Source organism: Thamnophis sirtalis, unplaced genomic scaffold (assembly GCF_051295495.1).
Source record: "Thamnophis sirtalis isolate CommonGarterSnake01/CBP01778 unplaced genomic scaffold, rThaSir2_p1.2 scaffold_2, whole genome shotgun sequence".
Classification (NCBI taxonomy): domain Eukaryota; kingdom Metazoa; phylum Chordata; class Lepidosauria; order Squamata; family Natricidae; genus Thamnophis; species Thamnophis sirtalis.
This window is the reverse complement of record NW_028261382.1, coordinates 16,683,305-16,710,022: the sequence shown is the minus strand read 5'-3', so window position 1 is coordinate 16,710,022 and position 26,718 is coordinate 16,683,305. Positions and strand designations below refer to the sequence as shown.

Sequence of the window (26,718 nt, the reverse complement as noted above, 5' to 3'; positions counted from 1 at the left end):
TAAAAAAAACCAAAAGTACATATATAAACTGGGTGAGACCAGTTAAGAGCGGTGACTTTGAGCAGAATCTTGGAGTCTTAGTGGACAACCAGCTAAATATGAGCCAGCAGTGTGCAGAGGCAGCCAAAAAAGACCATGCAATCCTAAATTGCATTAACAGAGGGATACAATGAAGATCAAGTGAGGAGTAATGCCACTCTATAAAGCCCTAGTAAGACCACAGCTAGAGTACTGCATCCAGTTTTGGTCACCACACTATAAAAAATATTGAGATTCTAGAAAAAGTGCAGAAGTGAGCGACCAGGATGATTAGGGGACTGGAGACTAAAATATATGAGGAACAGTTGCAGGAACTGGGCATGGCTAGCCTAGCGAAGAGAAGGACCAGGGGAGACAGGATAGCAGTCTTCCAATATTTGAGGGGCTGCCACGGAGAGAAGAGGGTCAAGCTATTTTCCAAAGCACCTGAAGGCCAGAGAAGGAATAATGGATGGAAACTGACCAAGGAGAGATTCAACCTAGAAATAAGGAGGAACTTTCTGACAGTGAGAACAATCAACCAATAGAACAGAAGTTGCCTTCAGAAGTTATGGGGGCTTCATCACTTTCATCTTTATCATTCTTGTTTCAAGAAAAGATTGGACTGAGAGACAGATCACTTTAATGCAGTATCCTGGGAGTCGACATCCGCAAATACTGGCAAGGGAATTCTGGGAGTTGAAGTTCACACATCTTGAAGTTGTTACGGTTGAGGATGCTATTCGAAACCCTGACACACTGTTTTAACATACCATATTCCCCAGTGACAAACTTTAGATCAGTGTTTCTCAACCTTGGCCACTTGAAGATGTCCGGACTTCAACTCGCAGAATTCCCCAGCCAGCATTTGCTGGCTGGGGGATTCTGGGAGTTGAAGTCCAGACATCTTCAAGTGGCCAAGGTTGAGAAACACTGCTTTAGATGATACGAAGAACGGTTGCGGGAATTGGGATGTCTAGTTTATTGAAAGAGGGACTAGGGGTGACATGATAGCAGTGTTCCATTATTTAAAGGGCTGCTACAAAGAAGAGAAGATCAACCTGTCCTCTAAAGCCTCAGAAGGCAGGACAAGAAGCAATGGATGGAAACCAGCCAAGGAGAGAAGCAACCTAGAACTAAGGAAAAAATTCCTGATAGTTAGAAGTTAGAACAATTAATCAGTGGAACGATTTGCTTCCAGAAGGGTGCTCCATCACTGAAGGTTTTTAGAGAAGAGATTAAACAACCATTTGTGTGAAATGGTATAGGGTATCCTCCTTGAGCAGGGGGTTGGACTAGAAGACCTCCAAGGTCTCTTCCAACTCTGTTATTCAGTTAGGGCAGTCCTTAGAAGTTAAAGGTAAAGGTAAAGGTTCCCCTCACACATATATGGTAGTCGTTCCCAACTCTAGGAGACGGCGCACATCTCTGTTTCAAAGCAGCTGTCCAAAGATGTATCTGTAGTCATGCGGCCGGCATGACTAAATGAGAAAGGCACATGGAACGCTGATATCTTCCCACCAAAGGTGGTCCCTATTTTTCTACTGGAATTTTTACATGCTTTTGAACTGCTAGGTTGGCAGAAGCTAGGACAAGTAATGCGAGCTCACTCCGTTATGTGGCGCTAGGGATTCGAACTGCTGAACTGACCTTTCTGATCGACAAGCTCAGCATCTTAGCCACAGAGCCACCACGTCCCTGCGTCCCTACACTTAGAGGGTAGAGGGCTACAGTTCCATTTAGCTCTCCAAGATTTCAAATGAGCATCTTTTCAAGCTACCTTGCAGATGCCTAGAATTAAAACTGGGTTTATCTCTTGCATGTAAAACTGACATAATTCAGTCTCCCTTCTCCCCTGTCCCTTCCTTGGGAGCTAGCAGTAAATGTCACCCAGTTTTCTATATGGCATCACCAACTATGTTTTCCACTAGTGTTCCTTGGTTTTCCTTTCCTCTGAAAACTGTTAAAGAATAGCAGAATAGCAAGATAAATATGAATCTAAAAATGCAGGTTTAAAGCAATATAACAGTAAGAACATTAGCCCTGGAAAACATTAGGATACATCCACACTGTTTTTTTCCACAAGGGGAAAGATTTCTGGGCTGATCCAGGGTCCCCCCCCCTCCTGGATTTTAATAGAAGTAAAAGTACAAGGTAACAAGGTAGATAAACTTTTAAAGAGATGAGTCTGTTCAGATTTTAACATCCTTTTCATTTGGAATATGATCATATCCTGTGCCCTGTTAGCAAAATTCACTGCGTATTTCCTGACCTGATCAGGTGACCCTGGCACATTTCAGAGTTGCATGGCTATTCTAGAAAGTCTTACAGGCCAAAAAACTTTCTGGCTGTACACACTGGTGTGAGTTGGTGGGGCATTATATCCTGCAATCGGTTAAAAGCAATATAGAAAAACTGGTGCTTTCTTGACCTTGTTGAAAAAAAATCTGAAATTCTCTGCAGTGAAAGTGATACATGAGCCAGATAGAATAGAATAGAATAGAACAACAGAGTTGGAAGAGACCTGGGAGGTCTTCTAATCCCACCCCCTACTCAAGCAGGAAACCCTACGCCACTTTAAACAAATGTTTAGCCAACATCTTCTTAAAAACTTCCAGTGTTGGACCATTCACAACTTCTGGAGGCTCCACTGATTAATTGTTCTAACTGTCAGGAAATTTCTTCTCAGTTCTAAGTTGCTTCTCTCCTTGATTAGTTTCCACCCATTGCTCTAAAGGTGCTTTGGAGAATAGTTTGACTCCCTCTTCTTTGTGGCAGCCCCTGAGATATCCGATCACTGCTGTCATGTCACTCCTAGTCCTTCTTTTCATCAAACTGGACATAGCAATAGCAATAGCAATAGCAATAGCAATAGCAGTAGACTTATATACCGCTTCATAGGCCTTTCAGGCCTCTCTAAGCGGTTTACAGAGAGTCAGCATATTGCCCCCAACAATCTGGGTCCTCATTTTACCCACCTCGGAAGGATGGAAGGCTGAGTCAACCCTGAGCCGGTGAGATTTGAACCGCTGACCTGCTGATCTAGCAGTAGCCTGCAGTGCTGCATTTAACCACTGCGCCATACCCAGTTCCAGCAACCGTTCTTCATATGTTTTAGCCTCCAGTCCCCTAATCGTCTTTGTTGCTCTTCTCTGCACTCTTTCTAGAGTTTCAACATCCTTTTTGCATCATGGCGACCAAAACTGAATGCAGTATTCCAAGTTTTACAAAGGCATTATAAAGTGGTATTAGCACGCCACATGATCTTGATTCTATCCCCGTTTATGCAGCCCAGAACTGTGTTGGCTTTTTGGCAGCTGCTGCACATGGCTGGCTCCTATTTAAATGGTTGTCCACTAGGACTCCAAGATCCCTCTCACAGTTACTACTATTGAGCAAGGTACCACCTATACTGTACCTGTGCATTTCGTTTTTCTTGCCTAAATGTAGAACCTTACTTGATGTTAGTATTTGACTTGCCCATCAAAAGCATCAAGGTCATGCCATCCAAATGCATTCTTCTCAGGATCCATGGTGAAAATCTTTTCCTTCCAAAATGACAATTTTGAAAAGGATCTTCTTCCTTATCAAGGGTGCTTGTCAGGATTCCAGGTTTCTTTGCCCTGCGGTAAGCAAGGAAATCAATATTGCTGGCTGGAGTGAGCAACAGACCACATAACCACATCCAGTTATTAAATGCTGAAATTGATTAGGCTAGGTTTATCAGAAGCATGCCGGTTGAAAGGCAGGGAACGTTTCCCGTTTTTAAATGCAATTTCACAACATCTAAATGTGTAAAAATAAGAATAAAAATGTCCAAGCACACACACTTGGGAAAAAAATAGAAAAAAGTGGGTATAGTTGCTGTGGATGGTACCTTTTCCCTTCTTATCCATTTGCACTCAGACTCAAGAGCTGTAGCAATTTGTTTGGGCTTCGTACTGAAAGTCCTAAAACCTGAATCCAATGTGGATTTCGGGGGGTTTTGTTTTGTAAAATAATTTTGCAATATTTTCTCTACATGACCACTAGGAGGTACTATAGGACCATTTTCATGCTGTTGGAATTTGATAAGCATGCTTCTGATACTATAAGGGAGGCCTAACATATGAAGCTACCTATGACTGATCACATAGAGGGAGGGAGGGAGGGAGAGAAGGAGAGAGGGAAAGAGAGAGAGGGAGGAAAAGAGAGAAGGAGAGAGGGAAAAAGAGGGAGGGAGGAAAAAGAGAGAGGGAGATGCAGAAAGAGAGAGGGGGAGGGTGGAAAAAGATATACAGGGGCGGAGAGAGAGAGGGAGGGAGGGAGGAAATATATATAGAGAGGGAGAGAGAAATATAGAGGGAGGGAGAGAGGGAAAGAGAGAAGGAGAGAGGGAAAGAGAGAGGAAAGGAGGAGAAGGAGGGAGGAAAAAGAGATATAGAGGGAGGGAGAGAGAGAGGGAGGGAGGGAAAAAATATAGAGGGAGGGAGGGAGAGGACATATGAACATGCCTGTTGTAAAGTTACGTTTGGCAATCAGAGAGATGCTCTACATAAACTTTACATTTTATTCTTATTTTCAGTTTGATTTAATTTTGGGCACCTGTTATGTTTTTTGCTTCGCAGACATAATATATGTTTTGTTGTGTTTGGTTCCTTTTGGCTTTTATTCTTCTGTCATTGTTTTAAAAGTAATAAAGACAAATCACTGGTATTATAATGCCAGTAAGAGGACAAGTGTCTCCAGCAGTGTCTTAGCCGGATTTGCAAAACGCCCGGGGCGAAGGAGAAGTGAAGGAAGTGTTTTTGGATTCTGCTTCTGTAGAAACCTACAGAAGTGTCCACGTGTTGTGAAGCAGCTCATCACCTTAGGCCACAACATGATTTAGTGTGTTGTGCAAAGCCAGCTATGTAGGTGGGGAAGCCACAAAGAGCACACTTTTTTGGAAGGCAATTAGGTTGCAGACACTAGAGACTCAGATCAGTCATTGACAAAGAGATCAGAAACTAACATTTTGGCCCGTTCTGGGGAACGTCGGAATTCATTTAAAACAAAATAGGTATCACCCAAAACAGCAATTTGGGTGATACCAATAGTAATTATCTCTAAAGCACCTGAGGACTGGACAAGAAGTAACAGATGGAAGCTTATTAAAGAGGAGAAATTTCCTATCAGTGAGAACAATTAACAAGTAGAATGGCTACTTGGCTACAGAAATTGGGAGTGCTCCATCACTGGAGGTTTTTATAAATAAATTGGACAACCATCTATCTGGAATGGTATAGGGTCTCCTGCAGGGGGTTGGACTAGAAGACCTCCAAGGTCCCTTCTGACTCCGTTATTCTGTATTCTGTAATAACATAATCCTACAGTGTGGGATTCTGGCCTTGAAGGCCTGCAGATATCATAAGCGTATTGGAATGTTTAATATACTATACTGACTCTGTAAACCAATTAGAGAGCTCTGTAAAGCACCGTAAAGGGGTATATAAGTCTCAGTGTGATTGCTATAAGAGAAGACTCTTAGAGCAAAATATAGATAAAATTATTAGTTATACATTTAACTAAATGGTAATCATTTTATCTATAAAGGTAAAGGTTCCCCCACAGATATGTGCTAGTCGTTCCCGACTCTAGGGGGCAGTACTCATCTCCATTTCAAAGCCAAAGAGCCAGCGCTGTCCGAAGATGTCTCCATGGTCATGTGGCCGGCATGACTCAATGCCAAAGGAGCACGGAACGCTGTTCCCTTCCCACCAAAAGTGGTTCCTATTTTTTCTACTTGCATTTTTACGTGTTTTCAAACTGCTAGGCTGGCAGAAGCTGGGACAAGTTACGGGAGCTCACTCTGTTACATAGCTCTAGGGATTCGAACTGCTGAACTGCCGACCTTTCTGATTGGCAAGCTCAGCGTCTTAGCCACTGAGCTGCCACGTCCCTTTCATTTTATCTATATTTTGTTTTAATTAACTGGGGGGGGGGATTAAATGAAAAGTAGTTTTCTGTCCTAATCCAACCTATTAAGTTTTGTCAATAGCACTCCATGGGATATCCTTGAAAGTTTAGGTGCACCCTACTGGCTTGACAAGTTATGTACCCCTAACCTAGAGGACTTAAGGTCATGGAGCATAAACCCTTGGTTTACAATCTCTCTACTTCTTTCTTTCTCTCTCTCTCTCTCTCTCTCCCTCCCTCCCTCTCTCTTTCTCACTCTCTCTCTGTCTCTGTCTCTCTGTCTCTCTCTCTCTCTCTCTCTCTCTCTCTTTCTCACTCTCTCTCTGTCTCTCTCTGTCTCTCTCTCTCTCTCTCCCTCTTTCTCACTCTCTCTCTCTCTCTCTCTCTCTCTCTCTCTCCCTCTCTCTTTCTCACTCTCTCTGTCTCTCTCTCTGTCTCTCTCTCTGTCTCTCTCTCTGTCTCTGTCTCTCCCTCTCTCTTTCTCACTCTCTCTCTGTCTCTCTCTGTCTCTCTCTCTCTCTCTGTGTCTCTCTCTCCCTCCCTCTCTCTTTCTCACTCTCTCTCTGTCTCTCTCTCTCTCTCTCTCTCTCTGTCTCTCTCTCTCTGTCTCTCTCTGTGTGTGTGTGTTTGTCTCTCTCTCTGATGAATTGTATTCTAGATGGGTTCCCCATCCCCCCAGAATTCCTCCCCTTACTTAGGTTGCTCCTAGCTTTCCATCTTGCAGCACCATTAGTAGAAGACATGGGCTGCCCTTCCATTGGGTCTATGACAATTCGCCATGCCCAACTCGCCACAGCCAATGTTCCACAGCCATGTTGCCACAGGACAAGTCACTGTGGGACAAGAATTCCACTAATATCAAAGGACTGGGGGAACAGAATCATTAAAGGAAGGATGCAACAGGAGGGAGAGAATGAAACGTGAATGGCAAAAATTAAAATAATTTTTATTTACTTGAAATAATTAAACAGAGTTGTTAAATTGTCCTGCAGCGAGTTGGCCGTAGCGAGTTGTCCTCAGCAAATTGGCTGTGGCAAACTGTCCCATTCCCCCTTCCACTTAGGTATATAGAAAGAGACAAAGAGGGACAAAGATATGGGGAAATTTGAGAGAACTACAAGAGGAAGGTACTGTCAGCTAAGATTGGTCCCGTTGCTATGATTCAACCTTTAGACACCTTTGGCTTGGATGATTGAGTCTTCATTGACCTGTCAGCAAAGAGCCTCTGCAAATTCCAAAAGCAATTGCAAAAATAAATTTGTTGCTGGAAGCACTCCAGTGAAGAAAATCCAAACCACCCACAGGCTAAATATTGTACTTTCCTCCTTTCTATGGATTCTCAGCGGTGGTTGTTTTCAAAACGCCTGAAATGTGGCTCTTAAAACAAAAACGTAGAGCAGCAACGCAGTGCCAAATAGCCTCATTACTTTTAAACATGGTAGCGTAAATTGAAGCATTAAAAAAAAAAAACTCATTCCCGTGCTGTAGCCCAGCACATGTTTTATTATTTCCTCTTCTCCTGTCCACTGGTTACAAAGGAAACCTGCATACGGTGAAAGAAATAACAGAATAACACAGTTGGAAGGGACCTTGGAGGTTTTCTAGTCCAACCCCCCACCCCCTGCTCATGTAGGAGACCTTATTCCATTCCAAACAAGGGGCTGTCCAATCTCTTCTTTAAAGCCTCCAGTGATGAAGCATCGACAACATCTAGTGGCAAGCTGTTCCGCTGGTTAATTGTTCTCAGTACTAGGAAGTTTCTTCTTAATTCCAGGTTGAGAATAGAATAGAGTAGAGTAGAGTAGAGTAGAAATGAATAGAATAGAATAGAATAGAATAGAATAGAATAGAAAGATAGGAGTAGAGTAGAGTAGAGTAGAGTAGAGTAGAGTAGAGTAGAGTAGAGTAGAGTAGAGTAGAGTAGAGTAGAGTAGAGTAGAGTACAATAGAGTAGAATGGAATGAAGGGAAGGGAAGGGAAGGGAAGGGAAGGGAAGAGAAGAGAAGAGAAGAGAAGAGAAGAGAAGAGAAGAGAAGAGAAGAGAAGAGAAGAGAAGAGAGAAGGGGCCTTGGAGGTTTTCTAGTCCAACCCCCTGCTCAAGCAGCAAACCCTGAACTATTTCAGACAGTTACCCAATCTCTTTTTCGCCAACTAGTGATTTCCTAGTATATGCTGATGTCCTTGTCTACCCAAGTAAAAGACCCTCCCCCTCTCTTTGTTCTTTGCAGGCAAGCTGGACATCACCCCTGATGACCCTCGGTGGATTGGCGCATGGTGGGCTGGCTTCTTGCTCTGTGGTGCCTTACTTTTCTTCTCGTCTCTCCCGATGTTTGGATTTCCACAGTCCCTGACCCGCCGGCCGGAGCACATAGCAGAGGTAGAGGAAGCCATGTTGCAAGAAGGGGACTATGAAAGGCCAAAGCCAAGCAATGGGATTCTCCCACCGCACTCCATGGAAGCCAACGATGATCCATCTTGCTTCCAGCAGCTGAGAGGTGACGCACTTCCTTCATAGCCCAGGTGGCTTCTGCGGGAGCCAACAGGTTAATGCCTTGCTAGATGTTCTGACCCAGCCTTAGCAGAAACAAGAAATAGACTCCTTGTTCCCAAAAATTATTTCCCTCTGATTATCTCCCATGAACTAATGGCATTTACATACTGAAAAGTCCAGGCAATAGTCCTTCAAAGAGTTAACTGCAGTAACAGACCTTATCAGTTCCTTGAGATAATTGCCAGGCCAGGAGCCAACACGATGTGCCAAATCTTCAGAAATCCAAACTGTTGTCTCCTACGACTACCACTCCCCTTTCCTTCCCCAGCCAGGGAGGGGGCATTTAGTGTCCACGTTTGTTTTGCTTCCTGAGTTGACTCCTTGTCCTCAGTTGTTCTCCTCTCCTAACAGCTCTGCATATACGCGCATCTGGAACAGGCCCCAGCTGTTCTTCCTCCCTACTTATCTCAGCTTCCAAAGGCAGCTGCCTCTCTGGTGGCTGGGAAATGTCGGAAGGCCCTGGCTCTATCTCTGCTTCCAATGAAGAGCCCTCATCTGATCCTTCCCCAGACTCCAGGACTGGCCCAAGTTCCTCCCCAGCCTCCTCCTCGTCCGAGTCTGCCGTCAGCTCTGCTGGCAGCTGGAGGGCCCCAACACTAACTAGGTTCATTACCTGATGCAGGCCTTGAGATTGCCTTGCAAGTCTTAACTTCTTTCCCTTAAATAGTGATTCTACCAACCGTTTGATTGAAAAAACAAAACATTTCAAGCCTTTTGCTTTAATCCGGAATGCTGGAAGGACAACGGCATTAACGCTTAGTCTGGTTCACCTTCTGGGATGACCTTGGCTTGACCCAGCAAGCAGGTTTTCCACTTGTTCTCATGGCAACCTTTGATCCCTTGTAAGTGGAACATTTGTTTCTAGGATCAAATAGCCTTGTTGCCTCTTGCTCTCCTCCGGTGATGGGTGTACATTGACCCGCGCCACTTTAAAAGGCCACTGTGACGAAAGCACGGTTGCTCTGGTTTTGAACCCGTCACATAAATGATTTTTCATCTGAGCCAAAGGTGTTATGAACTACAGGTAGTCCTTGGTTTACAACAGTTCATTTAGTGACTGTTCGAAATTATTATGGCATGAACAAAAAATGACTTCTGGGTTTCTTTTCCCACACTTACAACCATTGCGGCAGTCCCAGTTTTGTGGTCTTGACCCAGTCATCAAAGTCATAAAAGAACCATGTCATCCCCTGAAGAGGAGAATATGTAAACACAACAACGGATAGAGTGGATGGAGGGAGGAGTAGAAGGAAAGATAGGATGGAGAGGAGAAAGGAGAGGAATAGGAGAAAGGGAAAGGCAGAGGAAGAATGGGAGGGAATGTAAGAGTAGGAAAGAGGGGAGGAATGGGAAGAAGAGGGGAAGGGTAAAGGGGAGGAAGGGGAAGGAGAGAAGGGAAAGGAGAGGAGGAAGGAAGGAAGGAGAGAAGAAAGAGAAGAAAGGGGGGTAGGAAGGAGGGAGGGAAGGAGGGAGGGAAGCAAGGAGGGAAGGAAGGAGGGAAGCAAGGAGGGAAGGAAGGAGAGAAGGAGAGAAGAAAGGAGGGAAAGAAGGAGGGAAGGAAGGAGAGAAGGAGAGAAGGAAGGAGGGAATGTAGGAGAGAAGGAAGGGGGGAAGGAAGGAGAGAAGGAGAAAAGAAAGGAGGGAAGGAAGGAAGGAGGGAAGGAAGGAGGGAAGGAGAGAAGGAGGGAAGGGGAAGGAGGGAAGGAAGGGGAGTAGGAGAGAAGAAACGAGGGAAGGAAAGAGGGAGGGAGGGAAGAAGAAGTAGGACCGTTGTAAGATAAGATGGATCTATGGGATGTTAAAAAAGCAATCTTCAAGTATATTGTCAACTGTAGGGAAAAATTGTTATAAATACATATTATTAATAACAGTTATGAGTTCATATAATTGTGAATGTATATATGAAGTTGATAAAATTAAAAAAAAATCAAACTAAGTATCCATGCAATGCATTCCGCAACCACTAGGTGGGCCTGGGTAGCTCTTAATAGTCCAGATGAGTTAGATTGGCAGCGGGATAGAGACACAGATGCTAGATAGCTCTTGTAGCGTTCAGTGAATACGGTCCAAAATCAACAAAGGATAAATCCACAAACAAAACTAATGTACAAGAAGTACATTCTTCTGTCCTTGAAGTGGGTGTCTCATCACTGGAGATTTTTAAAGAAGAGACTGGACAGTTACTTGTCTGAAGTGATATATAGGGTCTCTTGCTTGAGCAAGGGGTTGGACTAGAAGACCTCAAAGGTCCCTTCCAGCTCTATTGTGATTGATTGATTGATAATAAAATAGAGAGAGATGTTGTTTTTTCCAGAGCTAGGACTAAAAAAATTGTGGGCAGAAAAATTATATTGCTTTAAGAGAAGGAGAGACTTCAACATCTCCCCCCCCCCCGCACAAAGGTCAAACTCCCATGGTGGTGACAGTAGCACCAATATTTTAAAGTGGCTCAAGGGATGGAAAGATGGACAGCAAAGACTGTCTTTGGATGAATGGATGAAAAGAGGATTTTGCCATGAATAGAATAGAATAGAATAGAATAGAATAGAATAGAATAGAATAGAATTCTTTATTGGCCAAGTGTGATTGGACACACAAGGAATTTGTCTTTGGTGCAGATGCTCTCAGTGTACATAAAAGACAAGATACATTTCTCACGAATCATAAGGTACAACACTTAATGATAGTCATAGGTTACTAATAAGCAATTAAATTATACTAGGAAACAAATAAAACAATATAAATTGTAGAGATACAAGCAATATGGTTATAGTCGTAAGTGGAAAGAGAAGGGTACTAGGAAGGAAGAGAAGAATAATAGTAATACAGTGTTAGTAGATAATTTTGACATGTTGTGAGGATTAGTTGTTTGGCAGAGTGATGGCATTCAGGGAAACACTGTCCTTGTGTCTAGCTGTTCTGGTGTGCAGTGCCCTATAGCATCGTTTTGAGGGTGGAAGTTGAAACTGTTTATGTCCAGGATGTGAGGGGTCTGTAGATATTTTCACAGCCCTCTTTTTGACTCGTGCATTGTACAAGACCTCAATGGAAGGCAGGTTGGTAGCAATTGTTTTTTCTGCAGTTCTAATTATCTGTTGAAGTCTGTGTCTCTATTGTTTGGTTGCAGAGCGATACATGAGACAGAAAGAGAGGATACATGCACAAACACACATGCACATGCAAGCACATTGCTACCTCTTTCTGTCCACCTTATAATTGACAGGTGCAAGGACATTATCCTCTCTGCCCAGTAGAATTTCCCCAATATTCTCTTCTCCTTTGAAATGAATTTCAACAAAACATTTCCCCTTTCTCTAAGGAATAAGAACTAGCACGGGGAAAAGCACAGGTGAATTTCTGTGCCCAGCATTAAATCAGGCAAGTTGGCCACTTTGTAAACCATGGTTTATGGCTGTCAGGAAGGTAAAGGTAAAGGTTCCACTCACACATATGCTAATCATTCCTGACTCTAGGGGACGTTCCTGACTCTCCTGACTCTCCATTTTAAAGCCGAAGAGCCAGCACTGTCCAAAGACATCTCTGTGGTCATGTGGGCAGCATAATTAAATGCCGAAGGTGCACAGAATGCTGTTACCTTCCCACCAAAGCTGGTTCCTATTTTTCTACTTGCATTTTTTACATGCTTTCGAACTGCTAGGTTGGCAGAAGCTGGGACAAGGAACGGGAGCTCACTCCATTACGTGGTGCCAGGGATTCGAACCGCCGAACTGCCAACCTTTCTGATCGACAAGCTCAGCGTCTTAGCCACTGAGCCATTTCCCTGTCAGGAAGGTAGCCATTTCAAGACTAAGGAGAGCCTACGATGATTATATGCACAGAAATTGAAATATTCAACACGGTTCACTATGGAGGAATGGTGAATTTCAGATTTTGCTGAAATGGATGAATTTTGTTCTTTGATTTGGTTGGAGGAGTAATTTATTGGTGATTCAAAGGCTTTTGTGGCCATTTATGCATAAATGGGAAAAAAATGATATTTTTTATGATTAAATAGGATAGATTACAGGAAAAAAAGAAGACTATGGAGTAACTCTAGAGAGAGAGGTTAAATATATTTATATTTATAACTGCTGTGAAGATCAGAAGTCACTTTTTTATATCTTTTTTCTTTTCTATTTTTTCTACTTTTTTGCTTTGATCTCTTTTTTTTTCTTTTTCTTTATATTAGTTGGCATTAGTTTTCATTTTCTTGTTTAAAACTTTTAACAGAAAAAAAAAAACCCTGAGGAGTGTAAAGACATCTCATTCCGTCCTTGGGAACATCTTCATAAGTTGTCCTACTTCTTAAATGTCCTTTACATTTCAAAGGAAAATTCTCTTTTATAATCTTCAATGAGAAATAGGGAAAATAATAACTTTGTGGTGATTTTTGTCCCCCCCCTCTCCTGCTGTTGTTAAGTTGATCTAAGTTGATTAGTTATTTTAAAGATGGATTGTTTTGTACTCTCTTGAATTGTCCTTCAACTGCTATGAATACCTTTTAACAAGGAATCAGGTTAGAAATATTCCAACAGCTAACAACAACGAAAGAGGAACATTTCAACCAATAACCAAAATATGGATATCAATAAATGCTCCAATAGTAAATTTAGGAGAATATGGATGGAGATGCCACATCCAAGCTTCCATTTGGCAGTTTTAATTGTGGAGTCCTGGATGCTCCCTGAGCTTCATTTTTTTCTTGTAGACGTTTCCCAAGCTACGTAACATCATCTGTGCTAGTAAGAAAACAGGTTTTTAAAACTCATTTTATATATTATTGGCTTGCTCCCTCAGTGTTGGTGGGAATGGACTCCTTGACTGGGCTGTGTTAGCTGTGATTGGCTAATGAGGTTGTATTCTTTCATTAAATCTTCTGATCCAGTTTAGGGATGCAGTAGAACGAGCAATTCTATCTGTGAATGCTTTTAATTATAATGGGTCACGGTAATGATGATATAATAGCTGACCAGCTGCTGTAAGGCTGTAAACCGAGATGATGACATGAGGATGAGTCAGCAGGGTTACTGCCACTTTAAGAAGCTGTATATATAAGGGAGGCCATTTGAGGATGTCGCTCTCTCCTCATGTATCTCTCTCCATTGTAGCTCTCTGTGTAGAGTTGAAGATTGATTGATTGCCTAGTATTTGCCTGACATGTGTATGTATGTACTGTATATAAGTCCTGTATATAAACCACTGTTTGAAAGACAAAACCTCTGTGTACTGTATTTTGCTCCTGGGTTGTCTCAAAATAGTGGCCATGCTGTGCACGCTCTGACATAATGTTTGGTGGAAACTTCCAAAGTTTCTTTCTTTTGGTTCTGTTTCCACCCTGGATATCACCCCTGATGACCTTCTATGGATTGGAAATAGAGGAGCAGATACCTATGGCTTGAACTCATGTGGTCAAAGCTTCATCTGGTAGATCCTTCAGATGGTGTATCTGATTCTGCCCCCACCCCCCTAGCTAGAATCATCCCATGGAATTTTATTTCTGTTCACGGGATGTGTTGATAGATAGTCTGGACAAAACCCCAAGGATGCACCATTAAAGAAATTAGGGTGACCATCGGAAACCTCATTGTGAAATTGTCCCTCCATTCTTCTCTCTTCCTCCTTCCAGTGATCCCAAAGGTAACTAAGCACCTGTTGTCCAATCCGGTGTTCACCTGCATTGTTCTTGCGGCTTGCATGGAGATCGCAGTGGTGGCAGGTTTCGCAGCCTTTCTTGGCAAGTACCTAGAACAGCAGTTCAATCTCACAACGTCATCAGCCAACCAGTTACTAGGTGAGTTATTATCCAGAAGAGGCCAACCCTTTCCCCTCTGGTCAAAGATAGAACCTAAGGGTCAACATCCCGCTCGAGAATCCAAAATAAAAATCCAGGATCATTCTGTTTCCAAAATTCCTTACTGTTTATTGAATACACCGCATAGTAATGTTGAAGCAAAACTAACTCTAAACCTCAGTCCATAGAATAAAACAATACTTTTCCAAGCCAATCCCCCAACCTCTCAATGTAGTCCATGTAAAAAATGTTCTCATTGTTATGGGAACCGTCTGCTTCAATTTGACGCCTGTTGTGATGTCCTTGAACAGATTCCAGGCTCCACCGGCCTTCAGCAGAATCGTAGACATTTTGCTTCCCCATCCAACCCATTCGAAAACAACACCTCCCCCCTTCTTACTCTTTTTTTGGGGGGGGGGGAGATAAGCCATCAATTTAATTTGCTGTAAACGTTAAGACAGGACAGAAATGATGCAACCCATTATAAATAAAGACAACAAATCAGGAAGGAATATAGTTTGGGTATGTGACAGCGAATGAATGTGAATTGGATTTTTACAAACGGGCAAGAGATAATTCCATTTAACACAGCAATGCTAAAAGAAAACAGAGCTAACCAGGTATTTCACTATGTGCTTAGGACAAAAAATTAGTGCATCTAAGTAAAAGAAAAACGTTCTGTACAATATATATATGGGTTCGATTCCCAGTAAGGGTATGTCTAGCTGATGAGAGCTAAATAGCTTGAAATAGATCTATACTAGTCTCCCTTTATTTATTTATCAGCACAAATGCAACACAAATGTAACAAGGCAACATAAAAAATGGCTTTCTGCCTGAATGGCTCCCAGAGTGAGCCGGTAGACAGAAAAGGGAAGCAGTATGCTCCCTCTCATATTTGGGCATACCAGGGGTTGTGACACAATACATACATACATACATACATACATACATACATACATACATACATACATACATGGTGTATGTGTGTTGTGTGTGTATGTACGTACGCGTGCACACACACATGTATGTATGCATGCATGCATGTATGTATGTATGTATGTATGTATGTATGTATGTATTTAGTGTCACAACCCCTGGTATGCCCAAATATGGGAGGAAGCAGACTGCTTCCATTCTCTGCCTATCGGCTTGTCACAAGAGACCATCACGACAGAAACCCAATATTTTTACTGTTGCACAAATACAACACACACACACACATACATATATATATACTGTATATACACACACACACACATATATATGCCCAAATATCTGCACAAATACAACATATATATATATATATATATATATATATATATATATATATATATATATATATATATATATATATATATATATATATATATATATATATATATATATATATATATATATATATATATATATACACACACACACACACACACACACACACGTATATATATTACATTCTATTCTAGTGAGGCACATGAAATACTAACTTAGTTCTATTTTATATATACACATTTATAGTAGATTGTTCGGGTAGGGATGGCAAAATAAAGATTGAATAAAAATAAAAGACTTTGAACATATAAAACCTGTGGCCAGCAGCATGAATTTCAATAGACATGAATTCTGTGCATAGTTAAGTAGAAGGCACAAAAATACTAAAATCATGCAAAAAAAATTTTTTTTAAAATCCAATCCTTACCCATAACTACATTCTGTGCAATAAAGTGAAACTACAATAGTGGTTCCCACAATAAAAAAAATACAGCAATTCCCCCCTTCTTTCTCTTAATGACAAATTGAAATGCCAAAGCTTCCATCCTTGACGCTAAGAACCAATGAAGTGTCTGGAGCTGGGATCGGGCTAAAAACTCAAAATCCAACCCTTTGTAACTTTCTGTTCCCTTTACAGGCATGACGGCTATTCCCTGTGCATGTTTGGGCATCTTCCTAGGAGGCCTCTTAGTGAAAAAGCTGAGCCTTTCTGCCCTGGGTGCCATACAGATGGCCATGTTGGTCAGCCTGCTTTCCACGGCGTGCTACATTTCTTTCCTTTTCCTGGGCTGTGATACGGGACCCGTGGCTGGCATTACTGTTCCCTATGGAAACAAGTAAGTAAAAGAGAGAAAGATTTCCCCCCCACACACACACACACTTTGATGAGGATTTTTAAAAATAATAATAATAATGTGGAACTGCAGGCTTGCACCCCAACCCTAAAGAAGACCGTAGAATGACTCACAAAAGAAATAAAAGACAAAGGGGGAATCCGAGTACCACTTAGTATGGAATTTATGGTACAAGTGGCTAGAGGAAAGAGGTAAAAAAAAAAAAAAAAAGCAATAAAGGGAAGAAAAAAGATAAAGAGACCAGGAAATAAATTCAAAACCTCAGAATTAACAAGAGGAGAAAAAATTTAAGATAGATTGTATATAAAAATAGTACGAAATAAGAAATATAAGACAAATATATGTATATAGAAGGTTATAAGATGTATTATATGGAATCAATAGAAGTAGATAAAAGATACGTAAAGATATGTATATATATATATAGAGAGAGATGTATAAGGTATTTAGGTATAGATAAAAGAAATATAATGGATATATAAATGATGTAGAAGTGTTGCAAAGATGCTATGTTTATTTATTTATTTTTTAAATTAAAAAAGGAGATGGGAGAATGGAACCATAAAGTTGGAAGGGACTTAAGCAGTGGAAGGATTCAGCCAGTTCGCACCACTTCGGGAGAACCGGTTGTTAAGTTTCTGAGCAGTTTGGTGAACTGGTTGTTGGAAGAAATCATTAGGCAGAGAACTGGCTGTTAAAATATTTCATTCCCACCTCCGGACTTAAGAGATCACAAAGTTCAACCCCCTACACAGAGCTCCTCAGCCTCAGCCTCTTTGGTGGATAGTTGCTGGATTTAGCAGGCGTAATTAGATTTGGCAGAGAAAGCTGTGAAGGCATCTACAAGAGGCAGAGGGGAAATGGGAAGAGGAATAGTCATGGAAAGATGGTTTGTTAAAGGTACTTTGTTCCAAACGTGGAGCCAGTTCAAGTTGTTCTTTAACAACTTGGCGGATTCACGGCTTGTCTGTTCTTTACAATGTCAAAGGGCTGTACTCAGCATTAGGACACCCCTGTGGGATAGCCTGGATTGACGGATAGTGACAGGCACAAAGTCACCCTCCAACTTTCCAGAACTTCACAATTCTAGGCCACCACTTGCCGGGGGACATCATTGAGTAAGGAGAGTTGCTTTATGTCCTGGTGGGTTTCCCAGAAATGTTTAACCACAGCGAGAAGTCAAAAACTCCTGGATGGTGTTCAGCTTCCTAAAGGCCCAACCAGACCCCAGCAGTGTCTTGAATATCCCCTGGTCTGCCTCTTTCTCTTTCTTTCCTTCCTTCCTTCTTTCTTTCTTTCTTTCCTTCCTTCTTTCTTTCTTTCTTTCTTTCTTTCCTTCTTTCCTTCTTTCTTTCTTCCTTTCTTTCTCCATCCCTTTCTTTTTCTTTCTTTCTTTTCTTCTTTTTCTCTCTTTCTTTCTCCATCCATTTCTTTCTTTCTTTCTTTCTTTCTTTCTTCTTTCTCTTTCTTTCCTTACTTTTTCTTTCTGTCTGTCTTTCTTTCTGTCTTTCTTTCTGACCCCAGCAGTGTCTTGAATATCCCCTGGTCTGCCTCTTTCTCTTTCTTTCTTTCTTTCTTTCTTTCTTTCTTTCTTTCTTTCTTTCTTTCTTTCTTTCTTTCTTTCTGTCTTTCTGTCTGTCTGTCTTTCTTTCTGTCTTTCTTTCTTTCTTTCTTTCTTTCTTTTTGTTTTAATGCAATCATAGACTTTTATTCTTGTCAGGATTTCTTTCCATAGTTGGAGCAAAAAAATTCAAACAGGTCCTTCTATCACCCTACTTCAATGAAAAGTGACCTCTAAAATACAGTACACAACAAAGCTAATAATGGTTGGAATAACAGTAAACAGTCCAACTCCACCCTAACCCTTCCTTCCTTCCTTCCTTCCTTCCTTCCTTCCTTCCTTCCTTCCTTCCTTCCTTCCTTCCTTCCTTCCTTTTTCTCTTGATTCCTATCTGACTCTGGGCCCTTTGCAACTAAAATAGTTTTCCTACCTGTTGAGTGACCCCTTACCCACCCACTCATCCTTCCTTTTTTTTCTTTTCTAGGTCCACCATCTCCAGCTTGGCCCCCTATTCTGCCTGCAATAGCAACTGTAAATGTCAAATGGATTCCTTCACTCCAGTCTGTGGGACCGACGGGATCACGTACTTATCTGCCTGTTTTGCTGGTTGCACCAACATGGTAATCCGTTATTTCTTCCCTTCTCCAATCTATTTCAGTCAACTGTTCTCTTTTTCTCTGTGTGTGTGTTAGCTATGAGAGGAGCAAAGGCTGACATATTCAATAACTCAGGTATGGAGATGGGAAAAACCTCAGAAGGGACCATCCCTAGCCTCTTGAACTCTTTTTTTTAATAAAAAAGTTTTATTTTTTTCCTTTCCATATACATTCACAAATATACATTCTCGTAAATACTATTAACATTTATCTGTTGACTTCTAGCATTTATCACAATCGGCTTAAAAATATAAAAAACATAATTGGGATCGCTTTCTTGCCACCCCGCATCTCCATCTTATTTTGCAACATCCCTACTCCTTCCTTCTTTCCAACGTCCCTTCTCTACGTTCTTCTTTCCTCCTTTCCTTTCTATTTTCTTCTTCCCCTCCCTCTCCCCCATTCCTCCTCTCTTCTTCTCCTTCTTGCCCTCTCCCCTTTCTTCTTTTCCCTCCTCTTCCTTCCTCCTTCCGTTGTTGCCCCTAGCATCTTGAACTCTAATGGTGAGGGGGGAGAGAGAAGTCTGTTCAATCTTGTAAGATTCTCTTACAGTGACCATACAATAAAGTACAATTAGTTCATCTAGGTCTGCTTCCTATTTGTGCTACCTCACAAGGCTGACCGAAAGTGGCGACATTATCATAGGAACTTTTAAATGCTGCTCTCAACACTATAACCAAAAGCATTTTTAAGCAAGATTCCAACAGTCTTCATTAGTAAGGGGCTAAAACACATGAAGAACGGTGGCAGGAACTGGGCTTATCTAGTTTAATGAAAAGGAGGACTAGGGGAGACATGATAGCAGTCTTCCAATATCTCAGGGGCTGCCACAAAGAAGAGGGAGTCAAGCTATTCTCCAAAGCACCTGAAGGCAGGACAAGAAGCAATTGATAGAAACTAATCAAGGAGAGAAGCAACCTAGAACCAAGGAGAAACTTTCCAACAGTGAGAACAATTAGTGTAATGGCTTGCAATTAATCAGTGATACGACTTACCTCCAGAAGTTGTGAATGCTCCAACACTGGAAGTTTTTTTTTAAGAAGAGATTGGATAACCATTTGTCTGTAATGGTATACAGTTTCCTGCCTGAGCAGGGAGTTGGACTAGAAGACCTCCAAGGTCCCTTCCAACTCTGTTATTCTGTTCTGTTATTCTGAAATTCATCTTGTTAGATGATTCTAGTTGTGCGACAAATTCAAGGCAGCCACTTACAAGCCCAGATGTTCAGGATTTAATGAGAAGGGTAGGGCAACTGGATTATTTCTCCTACAAAGTGAGTGGCAATGAGAAGTCAAACCACTTTGCTGATCGTGGAGAGCTTTCCAATCTGTTTGTTTACCAAACTAACACATTCCGGTAATGAGAAGTTCCTTGAGGATGGGCACCAACATAAGTCGGAAATCTTGGAAGACTAAACCTCTGGTGACCGAGCCAGATTGGATCCTGCAACATTAACCTGGGACACATATAATTGCCTTCATTCATCCTGAAACTTTTATCAGCTTGTCAACTAACTATGAACCAGGGTGGGAAAATGCCACCCAGCTCTGATTCTTAAACAAACCAATTTAGCTGTGGTTTAACAGATGAATAGAGTTGGAAGGGACCTTATAGGTCATCTAATCCAATCCCACACACACACGCTCAAGCAGGAGACCCTACATCAGTTCTGACAAATGGCAGTCCAATCTCTTCTTGAAAGTCTCAAGTGATGAAGCTCCCACAGCTTCCAAATGCAACTTCAGTTCCATCGGTTGATTGTTCTCACTGTCAGAAAGTTCCTCCTTGTTTCTAGGTTGAATCTCTCCTTGGTCAGTTTCCATCCATTATTCTTTGTCTGGCCTTCGGGAAATAGTTTGACCACTTCCTCTCTGTGGCAGCCCCTCAAATATTGGAAGACTGCTCTCATTTCTCCCCTGGTCCTTCTCTTCAATAGACTAGCCATGCTCAATTCCTGCAACCGTTCTTCATATGTTTTAGTCTCCAGTCCCCTAATCATCCTGGTTGCTCTTCTCTGCACTTATTCTAGAGTCTCAACATTTTTTTAATAGTTTGGTGACCAAAACTGGATGCAGTACTCCAAGTGTGGCCTTATGAAGGCTTTGATCTTGATTGTATCCCTCTGTTAATTGCATTGGCTTTTTTTGCTTCCGGGATCAGAATAACATTTGTCTTCTAGGTTACAAACCACCCTTAATTTTGCAGTGAATTTCATTCTATGGACATCAGGGAAAGAATATTTCATTCTATGGGCACACAGCAATGGGCTGACTAGGCTCTTTTGAGAAGCAGTGGGGAGAACAGGCAGGCTTTTTCTGGGAAGTTAAACGGGATTCAGTAGAGAAGGCGAAACAGCATCGAAGAATGTCTGATAATTCAGGTGGGTTGTTGTTGGTTTTTTTTTTACCAAAAACCTAAGGCGATGTTACAAAAGTATACTGGTGAGTGCTGTGTGTTAAATGTGAATTAAAAAACCCATATTATTGCTCCTACCCAAGCCTATTTTATGGACCGGATAGCCACCTTTTGCAGTGGAAGGCCTGGGTTGCTTTGGTGACAGAGAGATCAGATATCAACCTGTTTTGTTCTGACTCAATGTGAACTAACTGTCCCAAATTGGAAAGAAAGAGAGTCTGCCTTATTTCCAATCCTTTTCAGAATAGAAATAAAGACAGTTGTTCCTTTGCTCAACCTGGAGAGCTCAGGATCCTGAAAATAAGCAAGAGAGATTTGCATTGTCTGAATTCCATCAGAGGCAAGGAAGGGAATGGCATCAAATGGCCCCATCTTCCAATGCCTGCTTCTCACTGCAGCAGGCCTTAAGGGCCTGTGGTCTTGCTGGCAGCCATTTCTTGAGGAGGGGGGCTGTATTCTACCAGATTGCATAGCTAGCAGCCTACCTGTCACGAGGCTGTCCTGCGAAAAGCAATTGCAGCTGTCTAATGAAGCACACGCCAGGGGTGCGTGTTTCTGTAGGTTTTCAATTACTGAATTTCTAACCGTCCAAGGCAAGCCAGTTCAAATGAGCACCTTCAGGAAGAATGAAAATCTTTCTCCGAGTCTTTTGGGAATAGTCACTTTGATTGCAGTGTGTGTTGAAAGTCAGGAGGGGGAGAGGAGGAGGAGGAGAGGAGTTGGATGAAAAGGAGGAGGAGGAAAGGAGGAAATGGAAGAGGAGAAGGGTAATTGGAGGAGAGGAGGAGGAGGGGATGGAAGAGGAGGAGGAAATGGAGGAAGAGAAGAGGAGTTGGAGGAGAAGGAGGAGAGGAAGAGGAGGGGATGGAAGAAGAGGAGGAGGAGGAGGAGGAGAAAGAGGAGGAGGAGGAAGAATAGTAAAAAAAAGGCACAAAACTAATTTGGGTTCTAGCCCATGTTCCCTACGGCTCTTTGAGGATATTGGATCTACCGATGCAATTTACCATATAATCCTAGCTTTCCACAAGAAGAGATTTTTTTTTAATTTTTGCTTCCCTCTTTATCCCAAGTAACCCAAGTCCTGAAATGTGATGAATGGAAACCTGTTCTGACCCCCCTCCCTTTCATCGTCCAGGAACGAAGCCAAACAGATGTACGAAAGAATGTTTTAATCAGTCCAGGCTCTTGCTGGCTGCGAGCCCAAAAGAAACCAAGATAATCGCTCTGGGAAAAGTCCTATAAATCACACAGCACTGCAAACCGGCTTCTCTTATCAAGCCACTTATCCAAGTTGGCTTCTCTCGGTTTGTGAATGCGAACGAGAACAAGAACGAGAATGTTGACTCCTGCAAACAGGGTGTGGCACAAACAGTCCCTTTTATAATCAGGAGAGGATCTTAATCAGCATTAGCTGCTTGTAATCACCTCCTGTAGTTACGCCGTTATTCTTTACGCTGAGTAGCCCTTCGCCTGCATGCATCCTGAAACAACTCCCAAATGTTTTCCTGGACATTCCCTTTGATCCAATGCTCTGTCGCCCCCTGGTGGCCAACCAGTCTCTCCTTGCCCTGCTCGGAGTCGACACCCTGTCCAGGGTCCTCCACCTTCTCCAAGGCCGACTCATAAGACTCCTCACTGTCGGAGTCTGGCGGCAGCTCCAACGGCACCTGCCGGGCCACAACAGAAACGTATCAAGGAGAAAACCAAACCTATAGTAGAACTAAAGAGAAATGCCTTGATGGTTTAATCAGTGAAACAGCTTGTCCCTAGTAGTTGTGGGAAGCTCCGACACTGAAGGTTTTTAAAGAAGAGATTGGTCAGTCATTTATCTAAAATGGTCTAGGGTTTCCTGCTTGAGTTGAGGATTGAACTAGAAGATCTCCAAGGACTTCTAGAATAACTAGAAGAATAACTCTGTTGTTCTATTTTTTTTGAAAACCCCAGGTTCAGAATGTAGAATACAGAATAAGAGAGTTGGAAAGGACCTTGGAGATCTTCTAGTCCAAACCCCTGCTCAAGGAGAAGATCCTACACCATTCCAGACCAATGATTGTCCTTGTCCAATCTCTTCTTAAAAATTTCCATTGATGGAGCACCCACAACTTCTGGAGGCATGCCATTCCATGAATTCATTGTTCTAACTGTCAGGAAATTTCTCCTTAGTCCTACATTGGTCTCTCTCTCTCTCTTAGAGCCGAGGTGGTGCAGTGGTTAAATGCAGCACTGCAGGCTACTTCAGCTGACTGCAGTTCTGCAGTTCGGCTGTTCAAATCTCACCGGCTCAGGGTTGACTTAGCCTTCCATCCTTCCAAGGTGGGTAAAATGAGGACCCAGATTGTTATTGGGGGCAATATGCTGACTCTGTAAACCGCTTAGAGAGGGCTGAAAGCCCTATGAAGCGGTATATAAGTCTAAACTGCTATTGCTATTGCTCTCTCTGTTAAGTTTCCATCTGTTACTTCTTCTCTTGCCCTTTACCTTTCTCCTTTATCTTTTTCCTTTACCTTCCTATTGTATTTTAGTCTTATCAGTGAGCTGGGGTTGAGAAAAAGGTGGAGTGGAATTGGAATGTAAATGAATGCTTGCATTTAGAAATATTTTCCCCTGGGACACTCAGGATCTTCCTTTTATCTCTTCCTTGCCAGGGATCTGAATTTATGGTAATTTTTCTCGAAGTCCTGCTTGCTTGAAAGAATCAAAGGAAAAGTACAATGCCGTCCTTCCGATAAAAAGTCAAATCTCTTCTGAACTGTTTTTTCTGTCTTCTCTTTGGCAGGGGAGCAAAAGAGAGGGGTGTTTTTTTTGCCTCTTGCCAAGATCTTTGTTTTGTAAGAAAAGGGCAACACTACACTGGCAGAGTGGCCCACATATGTCAGTGGGATTCATAGTTATGCTGTGATTCTGCAGAAGTATCTGTTTCTCTTCCAAAATCAGCCAAGGTCAACTCAGTGCTGCCGTTTCTGAAGCTACAATAATAGTCATTGTATAAGTGGGGGCTTGTTCATGTGTGAACAAGGCCTCCTGAAATCCGAGAAGCCAGAATAAAGTCAAAGAGACAGAAATTTCGGCTGCCTCCCACTGTGTCCATCTCAAGAGGTTCCTTAGTTCTTCAAGGAAGTTTAGGAGATGGAATTCCAGAAAGTTTATCTAGAAGCGTGGCCCGACAAAACCGCGCTCGTCAAAATAGCGGCGACAAAACCGCGTCTCTAAAGCCGCAACGTCATCACCGCGATGTCATCACCATGGCGACAACAGCGCGGCAACAGAAGGGCTCTTTAAAACAGCGCGGCAGCAGAAAGCCGATTTAAATTAAGGTAAGGGTTAGGATTAGGTTTAGGGGTTTGGTTTAGGGTTAGGTTTAGGGTTAGGTTAGGGTTAGGTTTGGGTTAGGTTTAGGGTTAGGTTTAGGGTTAGGGTTAGGGTTGGGTTTAGGGTGCTGAGTGCTTCAGAAGGCGCAGATTTGCCCTCCGCAGTTATGTCGTCGTGCTAGGGTCGCCTTTTTCCTTAGCGCTTCGGACGGCGCGGATTTGCCCTCCGTGCTTATGTCGGACCGGATAAGGGCTTTGCGGTTTTGTCGGTGAACCATCTAGAAGGGGTGCTTGGTGTTTCATTACCCAACTAGGTTGCATCATCAGTGCTAGAAGACACTGGGGTGTGCAGAGAGGAGGAGGATTACGGGGTCCTTGGTGCTCTCTGATCTTACTTGCAGATGTTTCATTACCCAATGAGGTTACATCATCAAGGCTAGAAGGCAGTGGAGTGGACAGAGAGGAAGAGGACCCTGGAGTCCTTGATGCTCTCTGATCTTAGCTGTTCTCTTGCAGATGTCTCATTACCCAATGAGGTTACATCATCAGTGTTTGTGTTTGTCTAAGCAATGGTTGTCCACGAGTAGTCTAGGAATCAGCCACCAATTCAATCCATGTCCCTCATGGAAGGTCTTAAGTCCACAATTAAACTTAAATCCACAATTGAGTCCAATATTTTGATTGTTCATCAGGACAGTTGTTAAGTGAGTTTTGCCCCATTTTATGACCTTTCCTGCCACAGTGGTTAAGCAAAACACTGCAGTTGTTAAGCGAATTGTGTGGTCATTAAGCAAATCTGTCTTCCCCTATTGACTTTGCTTGTCAAAAGATGTCTGGGAAGGTTACCCAAGGTGATCCCTTGACCCTGGGACACAGCAACAGTCATAAGAACACACCAGTTGCCAAGCATCCGAATTTTGCTCACATGACCACAGGGATGCTCTCCTAGTCGTCAGAGTGAGAATCGGTCAGCAGTCACTTCTTTCAGTGCCATTATACATTCGAATCATCACTAAATGAATGGTTGTAAGTTGAGGACTACCTGTAGTCATTGATTTTTAAAAAGTTATTATTTTATTAATTGCACTTATCGTGGCACGACAAAACCGCGGTCCACTAAAGCGTGCCCGATTAAACCGCGTTGCTGACATCATCAGAAGCGCGACAACAGCGACCGCGGAGAAAAAAGGGCACTTTAAAAAGCGCTTTGAAAGCAAGCCGATTCAAGTTAAGGTAAGGGTTAGGGTTAGGGTTAGGGTTAGGGTTAGGGTTAGGGTTAGGGTTAGGGTTAGGGTTAGGGTTAGGGTTAGGGTTAGGGTTAGGGTTAGGGTTAGGTTAAGGGTTAGGTTTAGGGTTAGGTTAAGGGTTAGATTTAGGGTTAGGTTTAGGGGGGTTAGGTTTAGGTTTAGGGGTTAATTTTAGCTTTAGCGCTCACAGCGTGCTTTTTTCGTCGCGCTGTGATGACGTCAGGTACGCGGTTTCGTCGAGCGCGCTTTAGTCAAACGTGGTTTTGTGGTGGAACTGCATTTATTAGTGCTTAATGAACATTGTGTTGTCGGGGCATTTAGTTTGCTTAACAATACAGATTGCATTCTTAATCTCCACTCTTTTCCCCAACCGTTGATAAAATAAATGACACGTTTGATAACATTCCGTATCTTCTTTCCGGTTAAATTCTTAATAGTCAATCTGTCTGCAAACTCTAGTATTTTTTAAAATTATTTCTTCGTCTCGTGGTGTTCCTTCATTTTTTTCAGGATTGTGCCAATCCAATCCTCGCTGCTGTTGAAATGTGCAATATTAAATACATACTTTCCTTGTCTAGTTTACTTGGTATTGTACCTAATAAAAATAATTCAGGTTTAAAATCTACGGTTCTACCACAAAACCGCGGACGACAAAATCGCGGTCGATGAAAGCGCATATGTGACGTCATCACAGCGCGACGAAAAAGATCGAAAAATGTAAAAATAAAGCTAAAACCTTCCCCTAACCCCCCCAAACCTAACCCTAAACCTAACCGTAAACCTAACCCTAAACCTAACCCTTAACGTAACGAAAAACCTAACGCTAACCCTTAACCTAACGCTAAACGTAACGCTAACGCTCTAACCCTAACCCTAACCCTTAACCTAACCCTAACCCTAACCCTTAACCTAACCCTTACCTTTATGTGAATCGGCTTGCTGTAATTTAATTTTTATTTCAATTTTTCGATCTTTTTCGTCGCGTTGTGATGACGTCACATACGTGATTTCGTCGACCGCGCTTTTGTGGAACGTGCTTTTGACGGGTCACGAAAATCTACATGGTTTCCTAGCTATTTGTGTATTTTTTTCTCCAAATTGTTTTTAC

At 42.3% G+C, this 26,718-nt stretch overlaps 1 protein-coding gene across 1 annotated transcript in view; it reads left to right on the top strand.

Annotated features, from left to right (window-relative positions):
- The window catches only part of SLCO3A1 (solute carrier organic anion transporter family member 3A1), a 146,968-nt gene that overhangs the window by 112,884 nt on the left and 7,366 nt on the right, over window positions 1–26,718 (top strand). The window contains exons 4-7 of the mRNA XM_087704343.1: window positions 8,184–8,450; window positions 14,133–14,297; window positions 16,207–16,405; window positions 18,469–18,604. Coding sequence (XP_087560469.1) covers window positions 8,184–8,450; window positions 14,133–14,297; window positions 16,207–16,405; window positions 18,469–18,604 — 767 coding nt within the window. The remainder of the gene's footprint in view (window positions 1–8,183; window positions 8,451–14,132; window positions 14,298–16,206; window positions 16,406–18,468; window positions 18,605–26,718) is intronic.